Source organism: Moschus berezovskii, chromosome 25 (assembly GCF_049115385.1).
Source record: "Moschus berezovskii isolate FMDL1 chromosome 25, NW_MosBer_1.0, whole genome shotgun sequence".
NCBI lineage: Eukaryota > Metazoa > Chordata > Mammalia > Artiodactyla > Moschidae > Moschus > Moschus berezovskii.
Window position 1 is genome coordinate 22,599,616 of NC_142484.1, and position 24,385 is coordinate 22,624,000.

Genomic DNA, 24,385 nt, shown 5'->3' on the forward strand with positions numbered 1-24,385 from the left:
CTTGGCCTAGTACTCATTTTACTGAACCAGTGTTTGCTGTACGAACACCCAACGCAAATCACAGCGTTCTCTTTTCCCCACTAGGTGCGTGGAAGGAAGAGGCAAGAGAGAGAAAAAACGAAGAAAAATTAAAGATATTATCTCAAGGGGAAGTTGGGGATTCCCTCATAATGGAATCTTTCTATAAAGAAAACTGAATGCCAAAGAATTGATGCCTTCCGAACTCTGGTGCTGGAAAACACTCTTGAGAGTCCATTGGACAGCCAGATCAAACCAGTCAATCCTAAAGGAAATCAACCCTGAATATTCATTGGAAGGACTGATGCTGAAGCTGAAGCGCCACCTGATGCGAAGAGCCGACTCTGGAAAAGACCCTGATCCTGGGAAAGACTGAGGACAGGAGAAGGGGAGACAGAGGATAAGAAGGTTGGATAGCATCACCGACTCAATGGACATGAGTTTGAGCTAACTCTGGGACACAATGGAGGGCAGCGAAGCCTGGTGTGCTGCAGCCCATGGGGTCGCAAAGTCGGACACGACTGAGTGACTCAACAACAACAACTCAATAGAGAACTCCTCTCTACCTTAGACCAAGAAATGGCGTCTCACTCACTCATGCACTCAACATGCTTTGCACGCATCATTGCAGACATCTGACCGCAAGCTCCCTGACTAGCGAACTCCTAACTGAACAGCAGTTAACTTTAATACTACATTCAGATCTCTCGAAAGAAGTCGCGGTAATCAAATTTTCAAAGCCAGGCTCACAGCCTGTAGGTCTCAGCCCCTCTCCACCACCTCTAGGCCGGCAGCCCCCAACTTTCTGTGGGTCACAGCCTCTCTCCGGGTTAGGCGCCCGCACACTCACCGCGCGGTAAGAGCCGCACCGGAGCTTCAGTCTTCCCTCCTACTCCTCTCCTCCCCGGCTTACGTCATCCTGGAGCGCCGGGGACGCCGGGACAAAGCTGTTAACGGTACTTCCTCGTCACGTGACGGGTTACGCCCTGCTTGCGCGTGGTCCCTCCCCCTCCGGCCGCGGTCGCGATTACGCTCTCTGCGGCCTGCCCGCTGCCGGCCGAAGACGCAGCGCCGAACGGGACCGGAGGAGCTCTAGGCCAAAGGGGTGAGACAGCCAAGTTCCTGGGACCTTTCACCGCCTAAAGCCGGCAAGAGGAAATGAAACAGGCGGGCACCGGCGGAGGAGGGAGGGAACTAGCGGAAGGTGTCATGGCGGCCGCGCTCTGGGGTCACGTGCTCCACAGGCCCGCCTTGGTACTTCCGGTCACGTGCCCTCAGAGTTCTCGCAGCCAGCGATGGAGGCGAGACCCCCTGGTAACAGAGGCGGTGGCGGCGGCGGCTACTGGGTTTCAGCCTCTTTCCCGCAGCGTCTGTAAGAAGCTCAGCGGAACTCGACTCGACCCAGCGCAGTAACTTACTCCCTGCCCAGGGCCGTCTCCCACCTGGTAAGTTTAGACCGAAAAATGGGGGTGGACGGGTGGGTGATGAGCTGACAGGCCTGGGGGCCGCAGGACGGCACGGAATCTACCCTTTTTCTGTATCCCTGTCGCCGTTGCTGCAGTTCCTAATTCTGCTGTCTCGGTTAGCCCTTTATTATTCTGAAGAGAGAAAGAGGCGACCCCTAATCTGCTTGTCTATAGGAAGCCAACTCCTCCACTGAAAGCAGGGACTCAAAGATGTACCCAAAGCTGGGATGAGGCTTGGCTCATGAGGGTGAAGGACGTGGAGGCCTTTCTCTGGCTGAGGAGCCCTTCCCGTTAGAAAATGTGCTGTTGAGTCTTTCGGTTTCTGTAAGGGAAAAGGTTTCATCTTAGTTCCACACACCTTTTGCTTCGCCTGTCAATCCTGTTCCTCTTAAAACGACCTTAACAGGTGTGCCAGTTCACCCCACCCCCGCCACTCACACACCCAAGTTTTGATCTGTGCCCAACTTGATCATGTTTAAGCATCAACACATGGAAATATATAATTGTAGAAATTCTCAAAGGCTAAATGGTGTAAGGATGTGTTTTCGGTTGACTCTTAAACACCTGTTTTAGGGTCTATCAAATGAGGGGGGAGGGGGACAGGAGGAAAGATATTAAAAACTTAACCTTTTGCCCATTAACAGACCCAGTTTTAAAAGCATACCAAACCTGTGTGGTTTAAAGTATATCTTGCAGTAAGTACTGACTCCATAAGAAAGTGGAACAATTTTTCTTTGTGAATTCTTACCAGAAACCCCACACATATAAAGCAGCATGCCATGGTGGAGTTGCATTTGGGAGCACCCATCCTACCCACTCAGCCTCCCCTCTTGGAACACAGTTTGAAGATCACTGAACTCGACTTTAGTAACTAAAGCAAGGTTGCCAACCCTAAGGTAGATTTTGAAAAATCAAAGGTAGAAAAATGAAATGGAGAGGTCACAGCAGAGGGGAGGGTAACCTCTAGTATCAGTCTTATGGCATACAAAAGGACTAGGCTCTAGAAGAAGCTTTGTGCCTTTTAGCTGACCAAAATCCCTGGTTTGGAAAAGAGGGAGAGATAATTTGGAGCCATTAAACCTATTCTGCTACTCTCACTCAGCCAACACTTAGCAGTGCAGCAGATTGAAAGATTTGAGTCTCTTCTGGGTGATATTAATAATAAATACATATGGTAGTGCTAATGTGGAAAAAAAATCCACACAAATGCAGAGAGAGCTGTTTAAAAATGCTAGGAAGGTTGATGCAAAGAGAGGAATCGGTTAAAAACAGTGCACCAGATGATCAGCTTCAGTCAGTTGTGGCTGCTTCCTGTACCTCCTGCTCTAAAGGCTTATATCTTCTTCCTGATGGTCTGTCTGTACATCTTTTAGCCCTGCTTTTCTGTGCTACTGCTGGTTTTTCCTTCACTATCAAAAGTTGTCAGAGGTGTACTTTGAGCTTTCCAAGCATTTTGCCCAGTTTCTACTTCATGGATACTGCTGCTAGAAGTGTCTTTAGTTTTTTCCTCCTTTCTCCACTTTGATTACCAACTGATTGCTCTCCTCTCACTTTTGGTATCCTACTATTGTCGGCTGCAGTATTTATTAGTGAATACAAGCCCTCTGTCTTGCATCTCTGTCGCATTTTCCTCCTCCTCCCTCTCCCTGCACTGCTGTAAAATGAAAAAGTGCTTGCTCTTAAAATTGCTATCTCAGTTTTTCCATTTAATGTCCTCCTTACAATATGTGACTATCCTTAAAACAGTACATTTTTGGTCACTCTGTACGTACTTCCAAGGCCTTATTTCCTGTAGTGCTGAATTGTTGACATTTTTTAGGATTGCCTGACGGCAAGCAGCATTCCAGATCTCCATTTTGTATGCTGGCAGACATAGAAGCATTTTCTCTAATAATAATCCTCCTATTAGAGAGTGATACAGAATTTATTTCATGTGTCGCCTGTTTTGTTTTCCTGCACCATTTATCTTTCACATTGGAAAGGGAATGGAAATGCAGAGATACAGGATGTAGGAAATGGAAAGTTAAAGATTTCTGCCAAATAGTTTCAAATTCTTCTTATCCCTGTTTACTTATAAGCCAGTTATTGGAATCTGTGAGGAATGGTACTCTGATCTGTGAATTGAGTTCCTGGAGTTTAGTCCAGAATGTATGTACAAAGGTTTCTTGTTTCTTAACCAAGCTTGTGTTCTTTTAACAGCAGAGATCTTACATAGATGTCACAGGTGTTTATTGGACTGTTCCCTCAGGCTTAAATATGCTGCTGGGCTCTGTATTGCCATGAACAACATATGCAGCCTCTGCCCTTCTTTGTGAAGCTTGCAATCTTTCCAGGAGACAGACGTTAAAGAATTACTTTAAAAATTAATTACAGTAGTGATAAGTGCTGTAAAGAGAAGAACAGGAAACCTTGCCTGGTGACTTTGAAACTTAGAGACCAAAAAATTAGTACAAGCAAGTTGATGGAAAGGGAGGAGACTGTGTCAAGGCTTAGTGCAAGTAAATATTTAACTGCAAGTGAATTAATGCCTTTGCTGGAGGATTTTGCTATTTAAAGAAGTCTTGTGGCAGATTATTTCATAAAGTAATCTTTTAAGTAAAGTAGATCTTCATCAAGCCGCTTTATTTAAATGTAACTGCATCAGTATTTTTCCTAAAGAAAATATTCTGTGGCTCTTGCAGAGTTCTACCAGAAAGAACTTTTTGCTTCCCCAAGGAGCCACCTTCAAGAAAAGTCTAGAAATCTTAGACGCCATTGCAGGATGGTACCACTGGTTCTGTTAAACTTCCTAAAACTGGTCCTTCTATAGTTAACAGAGGTGCTGCAGATGAGCAGGGAAATTTGCCAAGCAAGTTACCTGTAAGACAATCAACTAGTTATTCCCAGTGTTCAATAACTCGTCTCTGATGCATTTTTAAAGTTCCCTCTGCTGCTGCTGCTGCTAAATCGCTTCAGTCGTGTTCAACTCTGTGCAACCCCATAGACGGCAGCCCACCAGGCTCCCCTGTCCCTGGAATTCTCCAGGCAAGAACACTGGAGTGGGTTGCCATTTCCTTCTCCAATGCATGAAAGGAAAAGTGAAAGTCAGACACACGCTCAGTCGTGTCTGACTCAGCGACCCCACGGACTGCAGCCTACCAGGCTCCTCCGTCCGTGGAATTTTCCAGGCGAGAGTACTAAAGTGGGTTGCCATTGCCTTCTCCGAAGCTCCCTCTAAATGGATTTTAATATGAATGGTTTTACCTTTTGTTTTTCCAAATTGATTTAAAGTAGCCAACTAATATTTCTATTAATCTAATTTATCCTCCACTTTACAGTTCTCTGTCTTCATTCATCTTTTTTCCTTACCGTCCCATCTCAGAAAAGTTTTTCTGTTCTTTTCCAAAGCTAACACTTTTACTTGTGCCTGTAAGCCCAATTAATTGGGGGCTTTCTCTATTAGCTGTCCTTTCTTTTCCTCCATACATGGACATACTTAAAACTATCCTCTCATTATTTGCTTATCCCCCTCCACACACCCTCCCCACCTGTCTCTCAGATTTTAATTCATGCTTCCTAAAAGATGGTTCCTGTGGTATGCAGTTTAATTTTACAAAGTATAGATAAGTTTTTTAAAATTTTGTAATAATTAATGTTATTAATGTTAAAATATTTAATGGTCCTGTAGATGTTACAAAAATTACCATAAGTTAAAGTTTTAATACTAAATAAAAATTATATGCATATTAAAAAACTTGAAAATAACAGTTATTTTAATTCTTACTCATACTAACCACTTGTAACATTTTCCAATGTTACCTTATGGATATAGTTTGATAGATCATAAACTCTTGGAAAGACTTTTTTTAAGGTATTTAGTTATTAAACTGCACTGGTTCTTAATTGTGGCGTGTGGGATCTAGTTCCCTGACCAGGGATCAAATCCAGGCCACTTGCATTGGGAACCCAGAGTCTTAACCACTGGACCACCAGGGAAGTCCCTGGAAAGACATTTTTAATAACTTTTTCTCATTACAAAATACAGTGTTTATTGTAGATAGTCAAGAAAACAAAAAGAGCATTCAAATCATCTGTAGTCCTGTCACCATGGGTAACCACTATTAAATTGGGTATATGTCTCTCCTGTCATATATATTTGCAGAGTAGCATAATGGAACTCCAAGGTCAGACTGACCCAGATTCAAACCCAGTTCTACTTCTTGATGCTTTGGGAAAGCTTCTGTATTTCTTAGACCCAGTTTCCTTTATCTGCAGAATGGAACTAATAATAGAACCTACCTACCTCAGGATCGTTAACTGGGGACTCAATGAATAATAAAGAACTTAGCCCATTTGCTGGCATGTATTACAAGCATTCAATAAATTTTAGATTGATTTTTTTTTAATTTAAGAATATATAATCAAACTAGGTTTTTTTGCTTGTTTTGAGCACCTAACGGAATTTTTTTAATGTCATTAAATAGTCCTTTAGGGACTTCCCTGGTAGTCCAGTGGTTAGGACAGAGTGCTTTCACTGCCAATGGCCAAGGTTCGATCCCTGGTCAGGGAACTTAAATCCCACAAGCCACAGCACAACCAAAAAGGGGGAAAACAAAAAAACACGTCTTTAAATGGTTTTTCAGACTTTTTAAGCAACAGTAATCAAAATGTCAGGAGGACATCAAATAAGTAAATCATTTAAAAGATGGCGTTAAGAATTTTGATCCTTTATCATATCTGAGGTATATTAAAGCTGGAAGTTGTAAAGTAACATGGGAAAATGCTTTCAATCACAAGTAAACAAGATGATTAACTTGAAGCATTTTTTAAAATCCTTTTTTGTTACTGGACTTAATGAAGCTCATTCCCAGCATTTATAAATGCCTGCATAATACAGACTATCTGCATGAGTTAGTGGCACCTCAGACTCATTTTCAGAGCTGAATTGCTTGTCTTCACTTACAAACTTGTTTTTTCTTCTGTTTCAGTAAATGGCATTGCTATACTCCTGTCAGTATCACTTAGAAGTGGGGTGTGAGTAAGCAGCTCTGACATCTTCAGCACAACGTCTATTAACTCTGCTTCCTCAGTACTCCTCCTTGTCTCTTCTCTCCGTTCTTACTGCCCCGGCCTGCTTCAGAGCCTTCTGGTCCCTCTCTGCAGTCTCTTTCATATTGTCTTAGATTAATTTCCTAAAATACAAATTGGCCCCCCATTTTAATCTTTTTGAAGTTTTCTTTTATCAGCCACACAGTGGGGTATTTTCCACTGTCTGCCTCCATCTTAACTGTTCAATTTCATGTCCCACTGATCCCATTATGAATTTTGTGCTACATCCAGAGCAAACTAGTAACCATCCCTAGCCCCAGTCCTCGAGTTCCAAACTTTTGCCCCAATCCATTCCCTTTGATTACAATGCTTATTTTCTTTTCTCTGTCAAAACCCTCATTTAAGACCCAGTTCATGAATAACGTATATATTAACAAAACTATTGATTCATGTAATAATATGGTGAATTTCAAAAAGCCAAAAATGAACGCATACGTGCTGCATGATTCCATTTCCAGTGAAATCCTGGAACAAACAAAAACTAACCTGTGGTGATAGGAATCAGAACAGTTGCTGGAGGGTGGGAGGAAGAGAATAGACTAGAAAGGGATGTGAGAAAACTTAGCAGGGTGATTGAGATGTTCTCGCTTTAGTTTTGGGTAATGGTACATGGGCATAAACAGTTGTCAAAATGCGTCAATGTTTCTTAGTTGCCCTAAGGTATCTGTGACAAAGCCTCTTGTGTGAAGAAGTGCCTGAGTCCTAAATCAGAATGTCTTTTTAATCTCCCTGAACTTTACACATTCTAATTTGTATACACTCACACGCCTATCTTGCTTGCTAGACTGGAAGCTTTCTGAAAGCAGAAATTGCCACCGCCAGACATTGGTCATAATCCCTAGACTCCTTGGCTCAGTACAGAACTATTGAATAAATGTGTTCACATTGACTCTTTTCCACTTGGTGGTGGAGTAACCTGTAAGGAAACTTATGAAAGGGAAGATCTGGCTAATCAAAATTCAGGTAGTCAACTTCAGAGAAGTTAAAATTTCAGTCTTTTTTGAACTTTTGTTTTTGATATTTAAATCACTGCCTCCGTGAGTAAGAAATATTACAATAAAGCTTCACTTGTTTGCTCAGATTTAATTCTTATGACACCTGTGTATGTTAACTTCTCTGAAATTATAACTTATACCTGAACAAGTAAATCTTTTTAAGCTATATTTTGTCATTCCTTTGAGAATGAAAACTAAAGGCATAACTTCACCAGAAATGGCATATATATGCCCTTTGTGCTACCAGTTTCCCCGTTCCAGCCTGTGGCCGACTTCATCAGCTGTGGCATCTTTCCTGCTGAACCCAGACTCATTCTAGATAGCCACACTCAGGGCACTAGGATTTGGTTTGGGTGGTTCAGAATTCCAGAACTGGGGAAAATTTGGGGAAATCTCCAGGCAAACGTTTCCTAGGTAACAGATTAGCCATATACAAATGAAACTAGCAGTTGAAGACATTTGATTGTTAAAAGATGTGGGAAATAGCATCTGAAGTGTTGTGTTAAATTATTTCAGTTTAAAATTTTTAAGCACACAGAAGGAAACTTAGACCAAGTTTTTAGATCTAGGAGTGGTTTTAGGAAGGCTGCACAAACCCTGTGGCTCTTGGTTTTTTCAGCTGAAACAATTTGAACTGAATTATCCAGCAGTATAATTCTAAAGTTCTACAGTTCCAGGAATAGGTTATAGACCACATATTTGTAGTCGAATCATATATTTAAGATTTAAGAATATAACTGAGAAAAATAAAAATAAATCAAAAATACTTTGATTAGCATATGTAGAAACAGTTTGAAAACTGGCAGGTGTGTCAGTTTTAATTGCTGTATAAATTCACACCTGTGGTATGAGCAAAATGAAATTTAATTTTAAGGAATAGTGTAATGTTTCAACATTGAACGAGGGAAACAACTTTTTTTTCCCTTTCCTTATTACTCATTTTAGATTTAGAAGGGACTCAAAATCAACAAATCCAACCCTAATTGAGATGTGAAATCTGTTTTTTAGCACCTTCTAGCCGTCATGGCAACTTCATCTGAAGAAGTTTTGTTGATTGTAAAGAAGGTGCGACAAAAGAAGCAGGATGGAGCTCTGTACCTCATGGCAGAAAGAATTGCTTGGGCACCTGAAGGCAAAGATAGATTTACCATCAGCCATATGTATGCAGATATCAAATGTAAGTCAGCTATGATATATGTTGTTTTTGTTAGTAATTTTAAAAGGAGACAGCTTATACAATCTTTGTGGATTTTCTATTTTAATGTCAAAAAATCAGTTGTATTGACATAATTACAAAGTGGGGTCACTGTATATTATTCTATCACCTGCTTTTCTACAGTAATTAGTCTGTACAACTTCACGTGTGTATAATCTATCTCATGTAAAGATCTCCACACATACTTTCTTTTTAAGAGTTGCCTAACAGTCCACTGAATGGACTTAGTCGTTTACTTAACCTATTGAAGGACGTTTAGGAAGTTTCCAGAATTTTGTATTGAAAGCAGTGTTGTAGTATTGACCTATGCACTAATATCTTTTTGAGTAGGTCATATGTATGGAATACACCTCTTCAGTGGACTTACTGGTTCAAATGGTTCATGCATTTAAATTTTTGATAGATGATGCCAGATTGCCCTTAATAAAATTGTAGCATTTAAGTGAAGTTGTCTAATCTTTGGTAATGTGGCCATCATCTGTTGAGAAAATAAGCTCAGTTTTATATAAAATATAGATGGGAGAAATACAGAGCATAATATATTTATATCCTTTTTATGATTTTCAGGTATGAAAACTAACATCAAAACCCCTTCTCTTTTCCAATTAACTTTGAATTTATTACCCAGAGGGTATGACACTTTGTGGCTCAATAATTAATTTTAAAGGCACCAAGTGAATCCTGAGATTTAGAACCTTTACTCTTCTGAAAGGGATTTCTGCAGTTCACCTAACTAAAAGATCTTGAATAAGAGGGACCCCAGGGGAGTCTGAGCAACAAAGCCCTTGACAAATTGTGGTATCTTAATTGTGACCGTTAATATGAATTCATTTATCTTCCTGGATATGAGATTCTTCTCCTAGATAAAATCCTTTGCAGATTTCAAGAAATATAGTCCTCAGCTTGACAGAGGTCAGTATACAAAGGTACTTTGTATGTGAACAGTTCCCCAAAGGGCTTACCTCTAATTTGCTGCTGGAAGTGACCAAGATCTTCATCTTTCTCCCCTGAAATAACTTAGTATCCTAATTTCCAAAGGGAAATACTGTTTAAAATTCATTATATTAATAATTCAGTGCTGCCTGAGCTGTCTGGTCTTTGTCCACTCTCCTGCCAACACTGCTGCTGCTGCTGCTGCTGCTAAGTCACTCCAGTCGTGTCCGACTCTGTGTGACCCCATAGACGGAAGCCCACCAGGCTCCCCCAACACTACTTCCTTTTAAAACTTTTGTTTCTGTGGAGAAATGCCTCACCACGTCTCTAATAATCATCTTGCAAACTAGCATTGGTTCTTCAGTAGCCTCACGAAATAGGAACTGCCTGTATTAGCTCTTCTGTTAAACAGGAAGCCTGCTCTATATCTTTGCAAAACACAGACTTCCTGTGATCCTCACAGCATGCAGTAGAGAACATGCCTATCCCCTATGTTGGGAAGAGAGCACATACCCAAATCTAGATGTGCACGAAATCAGTTTTCATTTTAAGTTGAATATTTGAATGCTTGTTTCTGAAAGAAGCCATTGGAAGTTTTCAGTAATAACATTACTAAGGTAAAAATCAGCAATTATGTTAGTTTAAAAACTTCAGAAGTAGGCCTCTCAGAGGCACAAGCTAAGCTAGAGCAAGAATTAAGCAATGACTAAGAAGAGATTCCTAGAAAGAAGGGATAGTTTGTTAAGGGGGATTAGAATAGTGGAAGAGCCTGGCTGACAGTATAAATGATTTCATATTGCTACTTTTAGCAGTAGGGTATTTTATCTAAACTGTTGGTTTGGAAGCAGCATCTTCATTGAAAATATTCTCTTTATTTAAGTGTTGCTAAGTCACTTCAGTCGTGTCCAACTCTGCGTGACCCCATAGACGGAAGCCCACCAGGCTCCCCGTCCCTGGGATTCTCCAGGCAAGAACACTGGAGTGGGTTACCATTTCCTTCTCCAATGTGTGAAAGTGAGAAGTGAAAGTGAAGTCGCTCAGCCACGTCAGACTCATAGCGACCCCATGGACTGCAACCCACCAGGCTCCCCCATACATGGGATTTTCTAGGCAAGAGTACTGGAGTGGCTTGCCATTGCCTTCTCCATTATTTAAGTGTTAGTAGACTGCTTTACAAGGAGCTCTCAGTTATGTGTTCACAGTACCATGAGTCACGCATTTAGTGAGACAAAACCCCTTCATCTGTTTCGCTCATGAAGAAGACAAGCTATGAGGCCCACTTTTTAAGAATACGGGATTTCTATTACGGAGGTATATTTTGACATTTCCAGCCCCAGCTTATTTGGAAAATCTTCAAAGTTACAGAAAAGTTTAAAGAATGGTGCAGTGCATACTTGTAATTATATCCCATCTAAGTGTTATTATTTTGCCGTATTTGTTTTATTTTATGTGCTTACACTTTGACTCTTCATAACATGACACCAAGAAAATTTTAATAAATATCCATACCACTGTTGGATTTTTTTTTCCCCCAGTTGTCCAAACATTGTTTTTTATAGCTGTGGGGTTTTTTGTTTTTTTTTTTAAATCAGTATCTGGTCTGGGTTCATGTATGTAGTTGTAGTCTCTGTAGTCTCTTCTTTAGGAGTGTGGATTTGTAGAATATCATACATTCTGATTATGTCAGATCAAGGTTTTATTTAATTATTTCCTGTATTTCTTATAAACTAAAAGTCAAGTCTACAGTCTTGATTATACTGAAGTTAAAACATTTTCAGCAAGAAGAGCACCCAGTGGTGAGGCTGGCTTCCTGTTCTGTCACCTCAGAAAGCCCATAGTGTCAGGTGGTTCATTTTTAATGTCACTAAGTTTGATCACTTGGTTAAAGTGTTGACACCTGATCTCCAAATGTAAAATTACATATTTCCCTTTGCAGTTAGTAAATAAGCCATGAGCTGTGTTTTGTAGTTTTTTGAATTGTGACAAATCATTTTTATTAATGATAATGTCAGGTGGAAGCAGCTGTTAGTGGATTCAGCGCTCCTGAGTTGGCTGTTCAGAAAGCTTTAAAGAAATCTGCTCAGTTGAGTGGAAACAAAAGCCCTTTAACGTCCAGAGGTGGAATAGTGGGTGAGACATGCCACACAAAAAGAATACTATAGAAGGAACCTGAGTGTTACCAGTGAATTTGTTGAGCCATGCTCTGGTAATATGCAATTATTTGAAAAGAGTGGATTTCTTCTCAAGCATCAAGATTGGAATAGGGCAACTAAAGCCCAAAGAAAGCCTGAGTCTTCTTGGAACAAGAGATAACTTATTGTATGACTGTTTGGACAGTGGGAGTATACTCATCTAACTAGCCTCATGCTTCTTTTTAGGCCAGAAAATCAGTCCAGAAGGAAAAGCAAAAATTCAGCTTCAACTGGTCCTGCATGCAGGGGACACAACTAACTTCCATTTTTCCAATGAAAGCACAGCAGTGAAAGAGCGAGATGCAGTGAAAGACCTTCTTCAGCAACTGCTTCCCAAATTCAAGAGGAAAGCAAATAAAGAACTGGAAGAGAAAAACAGGTGAAGGAGGAAAAGAACAGCCTTTTTAAAGACACTAGGTTCTTACCCGTCAAGTAATAGTTTGTTATTTCTCACCCTTCGTGCTTTGATAGTGTAGTCTAGGAAAATACAGGCTTTGTTCTCTTTACCTCTGTGTTTGTTTTTTTTTATTTAATTGGAGGAAAATTGCTTTACAATGTTGTGTTGCTTTTTGCTGTACAGCAATGCAAATCAGCCATAATTATACATGTATCCCCTCTTGAACCCATCTACAGGGAAGGAATAGAGACGCAGATGTAGAGAATGAACTTGTGGACACAGTGGGGGAAGGAGAGAGTAGGAGAGTGGAGAAAGTAGCGTCAACATATATACAGCATCTTGTGTAAAACAGCTAGTGGGAAGCAGCTGTATAACATAGGGAGCTCAATTTGGTGCTCTGTTTGTTTGGTTCATAACTTCAGCATCTTAACTAACTTTGGCATTCAGCAAATGCCATGAATTAGAAGTTAAACTAACTGCCTCAAGCCTAATATCAGATTAGGAACAAAACTGTAATTCAGAGCTGCCAAGGTCCCTTAATTCTCTGTCACAGAGAAGATACTAAGAAGTGTGTTTGTGAATGAGAAACCTAAAAAAAGTCATACTGTATAACAGTTTAGAAAACATCTAAAATAACAAGAATTTCTGGGCCTTCCTGGCAGTCTAGTGGTTAAGAATCTACGCTTCCATTGCTGGGACATAGATGTAATACCTGCTCAGGAACTAAGATCCTGCATGCAGCGTGGCATGGTCAAATAAATAAATAAATTTAAAATAATGAGAATTTCTGACAAGATGAATTATCTTTCTGTACTTATAGCTCCGAGTGTTTATCACCATGAAAAACTTAGTTGATAGAAAATCCCTCTTCCCCGTTCAGCTTTTCGTGAAAGAAACCACAGTACAGTACAAATACAGCCTTTGTGTCACTGGAATATAGGGATGAATAGGACCAAATCCAAGCCCTCAAAGACTTTAGCCTTTGCTTCTTCAACTGCCTTCCATTTATCTGCACTGGATTTCTTCCTCCAAAAATGTTTTTTTGCTTTTAATTACTAACAAATGAAGTAAATGACCTCTGCCGCTCAATCATCACAAAATGAAAATTGTGTGTTTTGTGTAGCTAAGATCTTTTTAGAATGCTGCCTAAATGGTGTTTTATTCTAAAAGTTCAATATGTTGATATATTCTATCACCAGAATGCTGCAAGAAGATCCTGTTTTGTTTCAGCTTTATAAAGACCTTGTTGTGAGTCAAGTCATCAGTGCTGAGGAATTCTGGGCCAATCGTTTAAATGTGAACACAGCAGAGAGTTCTTCCACATCTAATCATAAGCAGGATGTTGGCATTTCTGCAGCATTTCTGGTATGTGACCCTTCTAGATTTCTAAAGAAGAAAAAACCCTGGTATATGTGCTAATGATGCCATTTTTCTGTAAAATTTAGTATTTCCTTGAAGTAAATTAACAGATACTTCAGTAGCCATGATACTCTCCCAAAATGGACTTTTGAAAATGAATCTTCTAGCAATTGGACTAATGCTTATTTCCTGCAATACTTTTAAAGTAAGGGCTTTCAGATATCTTTTTTTCCTTTTTTTAATGATTTAAATATTTTACCTATAATGCAAGTTTAAATGTAAAATGACCATCATATTATAAATTAGTAAAATTTGGGAACTTCTCTGGCACCCCAGTGGTTAAGACTTTGCACTTACAATGCAGGGGGCGCTTGTTCAGTTCCTGGTCAGGGAGGTAAGACCTCACATGCCATGTCACATGATCGAAAAGTAAAAAAAAAAAATGAAAGATTTGTAAAATGTATCTTGAAAGGAAAGTTGAGACTACCATATGTATAGAATTAGAAAATGAGTTTCAGTCTATACTCTGGTGGAACCAAAGCAGTATTCATACACTTACCAAAAATTTCAGTACCAGTTACATGTTTGGCATCTTTCTGAGTACTTAGCAGTGAATTGAATTAATAAGGCCTTTCTTAAAACAATCAGATAATACATTGTAACCAAATAGTTAAATATTTGGTAACTGTAAGCTTTATGTTAAATTTCCACTAGGTATCTGCCTTTGGCCACATTTAAATGAGTCTGTTTGACCATGTTGTGTTTTCAGAAACATAGATTTTACTGGTCACTAAAGTTATGTGAAGCAGGTCAGATTTATTAGACCCGTCTCTGTGCCAAAACTAAAGGCAAAGGATTTGTCTCTGTATTTCATTCAGACAAGATCGGGCATGTTCAGGGTGGTATGGCCGTAGACTGTATTTCATTCAGAGAATCTGTTTTTCCTCCTTTCTCCAGTGTCCATTGGGTTCTTAGACATCTTGGCCCAGTACTCTTAACAAATGTCTTTATTTTAGGCTGATGTCCGACCCCAGACAGATGGATGTAATGGTTTGAGATACAATTTAACATCTGATATCATTGAGTCCATTTTTAGGACCTATCCAGCAGGTAAGAATAATCAGTTCTTTCAGATAGTGAAAATATTTGTTTGAATGAATACAGTGAGATATCTGGAAAACAAAAAGCTTACCTTTATTCCTGATGAAGTGCAATAAAATATGTACTTTATCCAGTGCCTGATGTGGTAGATATTAAGAGCTTAGCGTGTAATATACTGACATCAATCCATGGGTATGATGACCTTCTCATTCTTTCCACTGGTGGTTCTTAAACTTTATTTACGCTTTAACGTACCCTGAGTAGAATGACATACTCCAGAGGCATCAGTAAATGAGTGTCTACAGCACTAACTCAGATCATCCTTCATGCTGCCTGCAGAATGACTTTTCTAACCCACAAATCATTTCCCTTGGAGAAATCACCTTTACTCCTTAGGAGACAGTCTCCTGCAGGATTCACCTCAAGCATCACTTCATTGCCACTTCTGTAAAACCTGACTTCCTTAGGCAGATGTAATCCCCCTCCCCATTCCATCTACAGGGCTGTGTGTCTTACCACATTATAATGTAATTATTTTCTATCTTTCTGATAATATGTAGTGTTTACTCTTTGTCGGACACCATTCTGAGGCCTTTATGTGTGTCAACATTTAATTGTCACAAATAGTACCTATGAATTAGGTTATCAGTTTAATCTTGATGTTCCCAATAAAACTTTGAAACTTGAAGCTTATTAATTTTCTTGGTGCAAAATAAAGCTTTGTTTGTAATTTAAGATTCGTAAAGGTAATGTCTAACATTATCTCTCAAGTGATACTTACAGTTATTATATATTGTTTGTAAAGTTGAATACTTTTATAATTTGGTTTTGCTCTTGGACTATTTTTAAACTAATTTGAGAGGTTTTAAGAATTGGAAATTCAGTATGTAACTATTGTGGTTTTTATTCACAGTAAAAATGAAATATGCAGAAAACGTTCCCCACAACATGACAGAAAAGGAATTCTGGACACGTTTCTTTCAGTCCCATTATTTTCACAGGGACCGGCTGAATACAGGGTCGAAGGACCTCTTTGCAGAATGTGCCAAAATAGATGAGAAAGGTAATTGCTTATCCGTGACACAGTCTAGCATTTCATCTGCTTCTCTCTGGTCATCAGTGCCGTCAGTGATGTGTTTGCTTTCTGGGAAAGGCAAACCTTAATCAACTTTTTGTTTCATTGACTCTCTAGGGTTAAAAACAATGGTTTCATTAGGAGTGAAAAACCCTCTACTTGACTTAACAGCTTTGGAAGATAAACCATTAGATGAGGTAAGTAGTAGTAAAAGGATTTACAAGAGAAAACAGTCTTTTCCTAGTCTTCAACATTTGTATTTTAAAATTGCCTGAAGTATAGATGTTCTACTTGTGAGAAGGTAAAACAGGATAATGTTATTTGGAGTGGTTTATCAAAAGTGCTTTTCAATAGCACTGTTCACTATTAAGATTGCATGGGAGAGCTGAAATTCCTCTGTGAGTTGGTAGAACATTTTTTACAAAAATTTTTTAACTCCTTTGTCAACAGTTGTCTAGGTATTAATAAAGGTTTAACATATGTTTTATGCTGTATCTAACATTAAGTAAGTGTGAAAAAATATTAGTAGATAGGGAAAAGATGATCAACATTGTTGGTTGCCCACTATTTACCAAATGTTGAGCACAGTCAGACCCTTACTCCACATTAGCCCCATTGTGTTTCAATAGCTGGACCATCAAGTATGAGCTACCTGCCTCAACATCATGACTCCAGACTTAGAAATTCATCCAATGCTAGAGAAATAGGTGATCCATTCTGATCAAGGCTAATTCTGTCCCTGCCTCTATCTTCTAGTCTAGAAAAGAGCTTGCCTTCCTCAGTTAACTGTTACCTTTTAGTGCCCTTCCTTTCATTTAATTGTTAATTTTCTTGCTTTCCTTTGGCTCCTTTTCTATTGACATGTGCTCCTGTCTTTTTTCTCTTATTGTATGCTTGCTCCAGGTGAGAAAACCAATGTTAAAATTTCATCTGTAGTCTAAATTATTAACAGAAAATAATCCTTGGTGCCCCAGTGAGTTGTTTGCCTAATGAAATTCAGTTGTTTTCTTGAAAATTCTCAGCACTCAGTCACTTCCTTGGTGAATCTCAACACATTATAAACGTGACCTCCTTAATCACCCTGAGAAAATGAAGCTAAATAAACTATATAGCTGTTAAGTACATTGACTTTAAAACCAAACTACTTGGTTTTAAACTGTAGTTTTTTTAATGTTTCTAATATCAGTTTTCTTGTAAAATGAGGTTAATAGTTCTGACCTTGAGGGGTAGGAAATTTGGAGAGGTGTTGTTGAAGGATACAGACTTACAGCTAGTAGATCATTTTTGTAGACCTAATGCACAGCATGGCTGACAGTAGAAACCTCAGGTTGCTCAGAAACTAGATCTTAGTTCTCAGCAAGAGAAACGATAATTATGTGACATGATAGAGGTATTAGCTACACTGGTAATCATTTTGCAATCTGAAATCAACACATTGTAAACCTTAAACTTACACAATGATTTGTTATTTACTTTTCTTATTATTTACATTTTTAAAACTATCCATGTTGTAGTCCCTTGCATGGATGTATAAAAATTTATAAAACCAAGCCTTTTTTTAAAAGTGTTGGTTGATTCAATTTTTCCCTCCTCTTTCCCTATCATCCTCTAGTAATTCTGTCCCAGGATATGGGCTTGAGGCTCCTTGTAATTACATTCTTTCCATTCCATTGCTAAAAATATCAATACTAATTGTGTAATGATGACTCCCAATTAGTCCTGGTCTGGCTAACCCAAGAAGTCCAAAATCATATGTCCACCTCCCTACTTGGTATCTTCATTTAGGTTGTTTCCACACACCCCTCAGCATAACATGTCCAAAATGGAGTCTTTGATTCCCATCCTCAAAAAATCTATTTCTTCCTGGCCCTTCCCTATGTCACTTTAAAAAAAAAAAAAAAAACACAACATTACCATGCTCGGTTGTTCAAGCCAAAACCTGGTAGTCTCCTTGATCCCGCCCCTTTGTTGACCTCCAACATTCAGTTGCTCAGTGGCTCTACATCTCAAAACTATCTGCACAGACACATTAGCCTCCTAATTGATCTTGTTTCTTTTTGTTCCCTATAGTCTATTCTTCCCTAGCAGTAAGAGTTATAAATCAGATCATAATGTTCCCCTACGTAAAAACTTTCTCAGGGGGTTCTCATTGAACTTAGAATAAAATCGGAGCTGCTACCAGGCTCTTCTTCATTTGGCCTCTGCGTACTCACTTGGGGCGGTTTCCTGGCCCACCCTTCATTCGAGGTATACTGAACTGCATACAAACCCATGACACAGTATGTTTGACGTCACTCCTATACCTTTTGTTTAAGCAGTTTCCTCTTCCTGAAATGTTGTCTGAGTGTTTGCCTTGCAAGCACCTGCCTGTTCCTCTTACTGTGCTCCACGAAGCTCTTTTGCACCTACCCTCCCCGCCCCCCACCTCTATTGGGATTGGCCACTTCTTTCATAGCACCTGTAAGTTTTAACTTAAGTGTAATTGCTTACGCCCAGCATCCTACTAACCAGTATTTTAATATTTTGCTAACTAGTCCAGAATTGCTCCTTAGGGAAAAAAATGCAGCACTTAGCAGTTAAGATATTTTTGTGATACTAAAAGCAGTTAGCATTTTTTCATTTTTGTGTGTGTGTATAATGTTACTTATTTTTAAATTTTTACCTGTAAATATTTTTTAAGTCCTATATCCAGAAAATTTTTTCAACTCAACATATCTCTACTAAATCGTTCCTTGCAGGGCTATGGCATTTCCTCCGTGCCATCTACTTCTAACTCTAAATCCATCAGAGAGAATAGCAACGCTGCCATCATCAAGAGATTTAACCATCACAGTGCCATGGTCCTGGCAGCAGGTCTCAGGAAACAGTTAAGTACACATGCAAAGGTGCTCTAACAGGGTTTTCCATGATAGCCAGGTAGAGTTTTGTTGTTGTTCCTCCTGTGGTATTTAACATTAATTTTTTTCCCTTTGTTTTCAGAGAAGCACAAAAGGAGCAAAATGGCGAGCCCAGCAGCATTGATGGAAATTCCGGAGATGTAGATTGCCTTCAGCCAGCAATCAAAAGGGTATGAGTAAAAAGTCTGGAATGCTTATGGCTCAGATTTCTCCAGATATATGTTATGTAACTGCCAGTACCTTATGTTGACCCTTAATAAGTTCAGATAGCTTTAGTTCTTCTGACCAAGCTGTTAAGTATTTGGCTTAAAGAATACTTCCTCAGTTTTTCTTGCCAGCCTACTTTCCATGGCCTTAAGTCTGTTAACTGTTTTTATTGTTTTATTTTTCTCCTTCACCTGTAAACTCACATAAATGTTAATGCATAGTTTTATTTTCTGGAAAAGAGTACCCAACAAAGGCAATATGACAGAAAGAAAAAACTAAAGGTTTGTGTATTTGATTTTAAAAGATAAGATTTGGCCTTAATGTAAAACCTAGCATTTTAGAACTGGAAATGTCTTTCATTAAATACTGAAGATAGATTGTGAAGTAGTATGAACAGTTAGCTACTTGTATTTTTCTTCTCTCTGCAACTTTGCCAAGCTTGTATATCCTTCAACTTTAAGTTTCTCCCTTGTTATAAAAATTATGATAAGGCTTTCTTAGAGGGCGATCAGGCAGTATAGTGTATTAAATTTTTAAAGGTTTATACCCTTAATTTCACTTCTGGACAATTCCCACTTGGGACTTTTTTTTTTTTTACGATATGTGCGAAGATTTAGATACAATACACTGACAGTATAACTGAGAAAATAGCAAACATCATGATACTCGTGATACATCCCTACAGTGGAGATTGATGCATGCAGCAAATAATGACTACTTTAAAGGATTAATGATATGTTGAATTAAAGTGAGTTCACATATACCATGACAATAGTTCACTTCATTAAAATTAAAGAAACCATTTTTTAGTTGCCTTCTGTGCCATGTTAGGTGGCAGGAAAAAAAATGAGTAAGACTGGGTTTTTGTCCTGAAAGAATTTAGTGTCTATAGGTAAAATGAATAATTGTAAAATAGAACTTAAAGTATAGTAATTGTTTATTTACAGTAGGAACCAGAGAGTAAGTAGATAAAGTTTGCAGAACAAACTAATACACAATTAAGTTTATGAACTTTATGAACTTTAAGAGATTATGGGTCCTTTATGTATTTCAGTCACCTAATATGTTTCTACAGGGATATACACCTTTAAAATTAACAAAGTAAGATATTTCTTTTCTGAAATAAGCAAAGTGAAGCTAAAATATAAATTGCTGCTGCTGCTGCTAAGTCACTTCAGTCGTGTCCGACTCTGTGTGACCCCATAGATGGAAGCCCACCAGGCTCCCCCATCCCTGGGATTCTCCAGGCAAGAACACTGGAGTGGGTTGCCATTGAGAGATGCTAAAAAGAAATCTAGGAAGTGATTTTTTGCTTTGCAGTATTGCACTGAGTACCCTTGATTCTTGATAGTGATGAAATTGTCAAAAATCACTGTGTGAATTTTCACAATATTCAATGATAAACTGACTCAAGATGTTCTTTCATGTCAGTGGTTGTCTGCTATGTGTTCTACAGGGGATTTATAGAAAGAGATCCTGGAATAATAATAGACAGAGTCCTCATATTCACGGAGCTTTCAGTTAAGTGTGAAAGTTAGGTGGATGACCAGGCCTTGGCAAAGATTTAGGATTTGGATTTATATAAGAGGTTGGGTCCCGACATGACTTAAATCAGGCAGCAGCAGGGGTAGAAATGAGCTTGACATATGGAAACAGTAGTGAAAGACATCAGTATGCCTTGAAGTTGACTCAAGGGTATAGAGATGAGAAAGTAAAAACATGCTGAGTCTAGGTGAGGTGGGACTGATTGAAACATTACTCTGAATAGCATGCTAAGGTCAGATTTGTTCCTATACAGTCCAGGAGAAAGCACATTAGTAAAATCAAAATAAAGAATGCAGACGTAAATGCAAATACATGGAGGGGTTAAATACATATATGATGAATCAGTGGGGAAAGATGTTATTCTACAAATGGTGTTGGGGGACTGATTAATAATACTTCTGAAAAAACTGATTCCCTACCTTATTCCTTATTTTACAATAAATTCTGTTGGATCAAAGTTTAAGCAAAAAAAAAAAAAATCCACAGAAGAATAAGCATAAAGGGAATAATTAAAACTGAGAAACACCAAAGTGGGGGCAAAAATGCAACACAGGTAATAAAATTAATTTATCAGATTTTCAAATATTAAAGATATAATGATGCATAGTATGATCAGAGTATAGGAAAACAGTTACTCTGTTAAGTGGTTAGTGAAAAAATAGGTTCAGCTATGTGTAGAGGGGACTCATGTAGGAAGTGCAGAAATTAAAAACTGTTGTGTTTATAATTATAGGCGAAGTTACAAGAATCCATTGAATATGAAGACTTGGGAAAAAATAATTCCATAAAAACAATTGCACTAAACCTCAAGAAGTCAGATAGGTAAGTTTAGTGACTATTAAAATTTGAAGCAAAATAGTTTTATATCACAAGTTGGTACAGAATTTATTCTGCAGGTGTAGTATTCAAGTTTTTATCAGTTTGTTACCATAAAATATAGTTTTGTATTTCCTTAAAAAGTTACTTTGTACATCTCAGGAAAGGATCCTAAATGATTGAAGCGAAGAAAATAAATTTTAGCTATCTGTGCTGTTCTCTTCCTATTACCCTTATTGGAATTAAATTATTTAATTGAAATATCTTTAACTCTTGGGGGGAATATTGTATGGAGATTAACTCTTTACTTGGGGGGAATATTGTATGGAGACTGCTAAAATATTTGAAAGACAAATACTGAGTATCTTTATTCTGTGTGATTAATAATTTCTTGGCTAATCTTCAGGTATTATCATGGTCCAACTCCAATCCAGTCGCTGCAGTATGCAACAAGTCAGGACATTATTAATTCTTTTCAAAGTATTAGACAAGAAATGGAAGCTTATACACCCAGATTAACTCAGGTAGGTGACTTGTACAGTTTGAAAAACAGAATTCCCAGTTACTTCCTCAGTTTATGAGCACATTCATATTTATAAAATTCATACTTTACTTGGGGTAAAGACATATTTCTGCTTAATAGATTGAAAAAGTCAGGTAAAGAGAAGTATTTAGCATACCTGAAGTTCAGATGATAATGAAAATAAGGTAATGAGTTTTATGGTTGCTGATTTTTTTTTTTCTTCCATATATACAGTTTTATTTGAAAAATCTCCCAGATTTCCAAAAAATTTCTGGACATCATTCTGTAGATAGTCTTTGTTTTTCCCTGCACTTAGACATACTTAAGTTGATCAGCCAGTTCTGTCAGTTCAGTAACTCTTGACTCCATCATGTTGACTTAGGTAAACGGGACAGGTTTTCAGCACAGCCACTGCAAGTTCTTTTAATAAAAGCATGATTCCAACCACATCACTCTGCAACTTAAAAATCTTACTACCTCCCTTTCTTCTCATAGTAATTGTCTGGATGTTCTTTGTCTGACTCACCAAACCCTACAGTCTGACCCTAACCCACATCTCTAGTCCCAACTCCAGCCATATCTCCACTATTTCCTTCCCCACATAACTTAAAGAGTCCTGTACTCCAGCCTGACACACTATAAACTATCCAGAGGTTTTTAATCGTATCATCTACGTGCTTCCTGTGCTTTTTCTCATGCTTTCTCTCTTAAGAGTGTCCTTTGCCTGTTTCTTTGTCAAGGAACAAATAGCAATAATTCAAAATAGTTCAAATTCCATTGCCTCTGTAAAGCAGTCCTCAGCATGCCCAGTAATGAGTTGTTTTTTCCCTTTTCTCTGTTTTCATAAATACTCAGACACTGAATTGAAACCTGAATTGTAGTGCTTATCACATATGGGGACTTACTTTTTAACTTTTAACCTTGAAATAATCTTAGATTTACAAAAAGTTGGAAAAGTTTTCTGACCCATTTTGAAGGTGGATCCGTTTGTGAGCATGCTAAGTTGCTTCAGTCATCTCCAACTCTTTGCAACCCTATGGACTGTAGCCCAGTAGGGTCCTCTGTCCATGGGATTCTCCAGGCAAGAATACTGGAGTAGCTTGCCATGCCCTCCAGGATATCTTCCTGATCCAGGGATTGAAACCTAGTTCTTAGTCTCCTACATTGGCAGGTGAGTTCTTTACCACTAGCGCCACCTAGGAAGCCCCAGATCCCTTTACATCTAAATAACACAGTACCATTATAGAAACAATAAGTTAACGTTTAAGTCTTATTATCTAACCTGTATTCTTTTAAAAAAATTTTTTTTTCTTTATTTGGCTGTACATGGACTTTGGAGAAGGAAACGACAACCCACTCCAGTATTCTTGCCAGTAGAATTCCATGGACAGAGGATCTTGGCAGGCTACAGTCCATGGAATCGCAAGAATCGGACATGACTGAGCAACTAACACACATGGTCTTAGTTGAGGCACTCAGGATCTTAGTTGTGGCATATGGGATCGAGTTCCTGACCAGGGATCACACCCAGACCCCCTGTATTGAGAGCATGGAGTCTTAGCCATTAGACCACCAGGGACATCCCTAACCTATATTCTTGGAAAATTTTCACCAATTGTACCATTAATGTCCCTGTAGCAAAAAAAAAAAAAAACTTTTTTTGGTCTAGCATCCATATCAGGTTCATGAACTGCATTCGGTTCCTCCGTCTCTGTAGTTCCCTTTACAGTGGAGTAGTCTTTCAATCTTTATCTTTCATGCCCTTGATGTTTGAACAGTAGGTCAGTTTTTTGTAGAATGCCCTCAACTTCAGTGTCTCTAGCGTTTTCTCATGATTGGATTTCATTTTTTGCAAGAATTCCACCAGGTTGATGTGTCAGTAATACATCATCCTTTGTGCATCACATGTTTGTCTGTCCAGCCTTGCAGTGTTAACTTTGATCACTTGGTTAAGGCACTGTCTATCTGACTTCTCTGCTGAAAACTTACCTCTTTTTCCCTTCATAATTAGTAAGTATCTTGTGGGGAGATACTGTGTAACTCTTGTTTCCCCTCAAACTTTTACCCACTGATGTTTTAGAATCTCTTGATGATTCTTGCTGAAAACAGTTATTACCATAGTGGTGGTTAAATGGTGATTTTCTAATTCTATCCTCCCATCAGTTGACCTTCTGAACCTCCCTGACTCATTCATATTTATTTACGTTTCTTTATAAGCATGGATTCTTATATTCTGTGGGTTATAAATTGTTGCTGTCCTTTTTTTTTTTAACTGAGATACCTTACAGTAAAATTTACCTTTTCAGTATATTCTTTTGAATTCATTGTGTATACAGTCATGTAATTACCAACACAATGAAAATAAAAAGCACGTTTTGTCACTCCTGAAAAGGTACCCTTGCACCTTTGTAGTTAGACCTTTTCCACGCCCTTCATACTGCTCCTATATCTTTCTGACAGTATCTTCAGATACTGTCTTCTGACAGTTTTGAGCACCTCTTTAGTTTATGGCACAATGAGATAGATACTCCAAATTCATCTTACTCTTTGCCTGCTT

General features: G+C 38.5%; 2 protein-coding genes across 6 annotated transcripts in view; one reads left to right on the forward strand and one right to left on the reverse strand.

The window, feature by feature from the left end:
• HPS5 (HPS5 biogenesis of lysosomal organelles complex 2 subunit 2) overlaps nt 1–9,850 on the reverse strand; it is a 50,271-nt gene extending 40,421 nt beyond the window's left edge. For 3 of the 5 annotated variants that reach the window (XM_055416001.2, XM_055415999.2, XM_055415998.2), the window contains exon 1: nt 869–1,190. The gene's annotated coding sequence lies outside the window, so the exon portion shown is untranslated. Of the gene's footprint in view, nt 1–868; nt 1,191–9,745 lie in introns of those variants that run through there. The other 2 variants (XM_088832331.1, XM_088832330.1) reach the window with 2 other exon arrangements.
• Nucleotides 1,256–24,385, forward strand: part of GTF2H1 (general transcription factor IIH subunit 1) — a 29,906-nt gene continuing 6,776 nt past the window's right edge. The window contains exons 1-11 of the mRNA XM_055416004.2: nt 1,256–1,463; nt 8,576–8,744; nt 12,095–12,287; nt 13,505–13,670; nt 14,681–14,774; nt 15,679–15,828; nt 15,958–16,037; nt 18,579–18,706; nt 18,820–18,907; nt 21,223–21,311; nt 21,712–21,829. Coding sequence (XP_055271979.1) covers nt 8,591–8,744; nt 12,095–12,287; nt 13,505–13,670; nt 14,681–14,774; nt 15,679–15,828; nt 15,958–16,037; nt 18,579–18,706; nt 18,820–18,907; nt 21,223–21,311; nt 21,712–21,829 — 1,260 coding nt within the window. The 5' untranslated portion in view covers nt 1,256–1,463; nt 8,576–8,590. The remainder of the gene's footprint in view (nt 1,464–8,575; nt 8,745–12,094; nt 12,288–13,504; nt 13,671–14,680; nt 14,775–15,678; nt 15,829–15,957; nt 16,038–18,578; nt 18,707–18,819; nt 18,908–21,222; nt 21,312–21,711; nt 21,830–24,385) is intronic.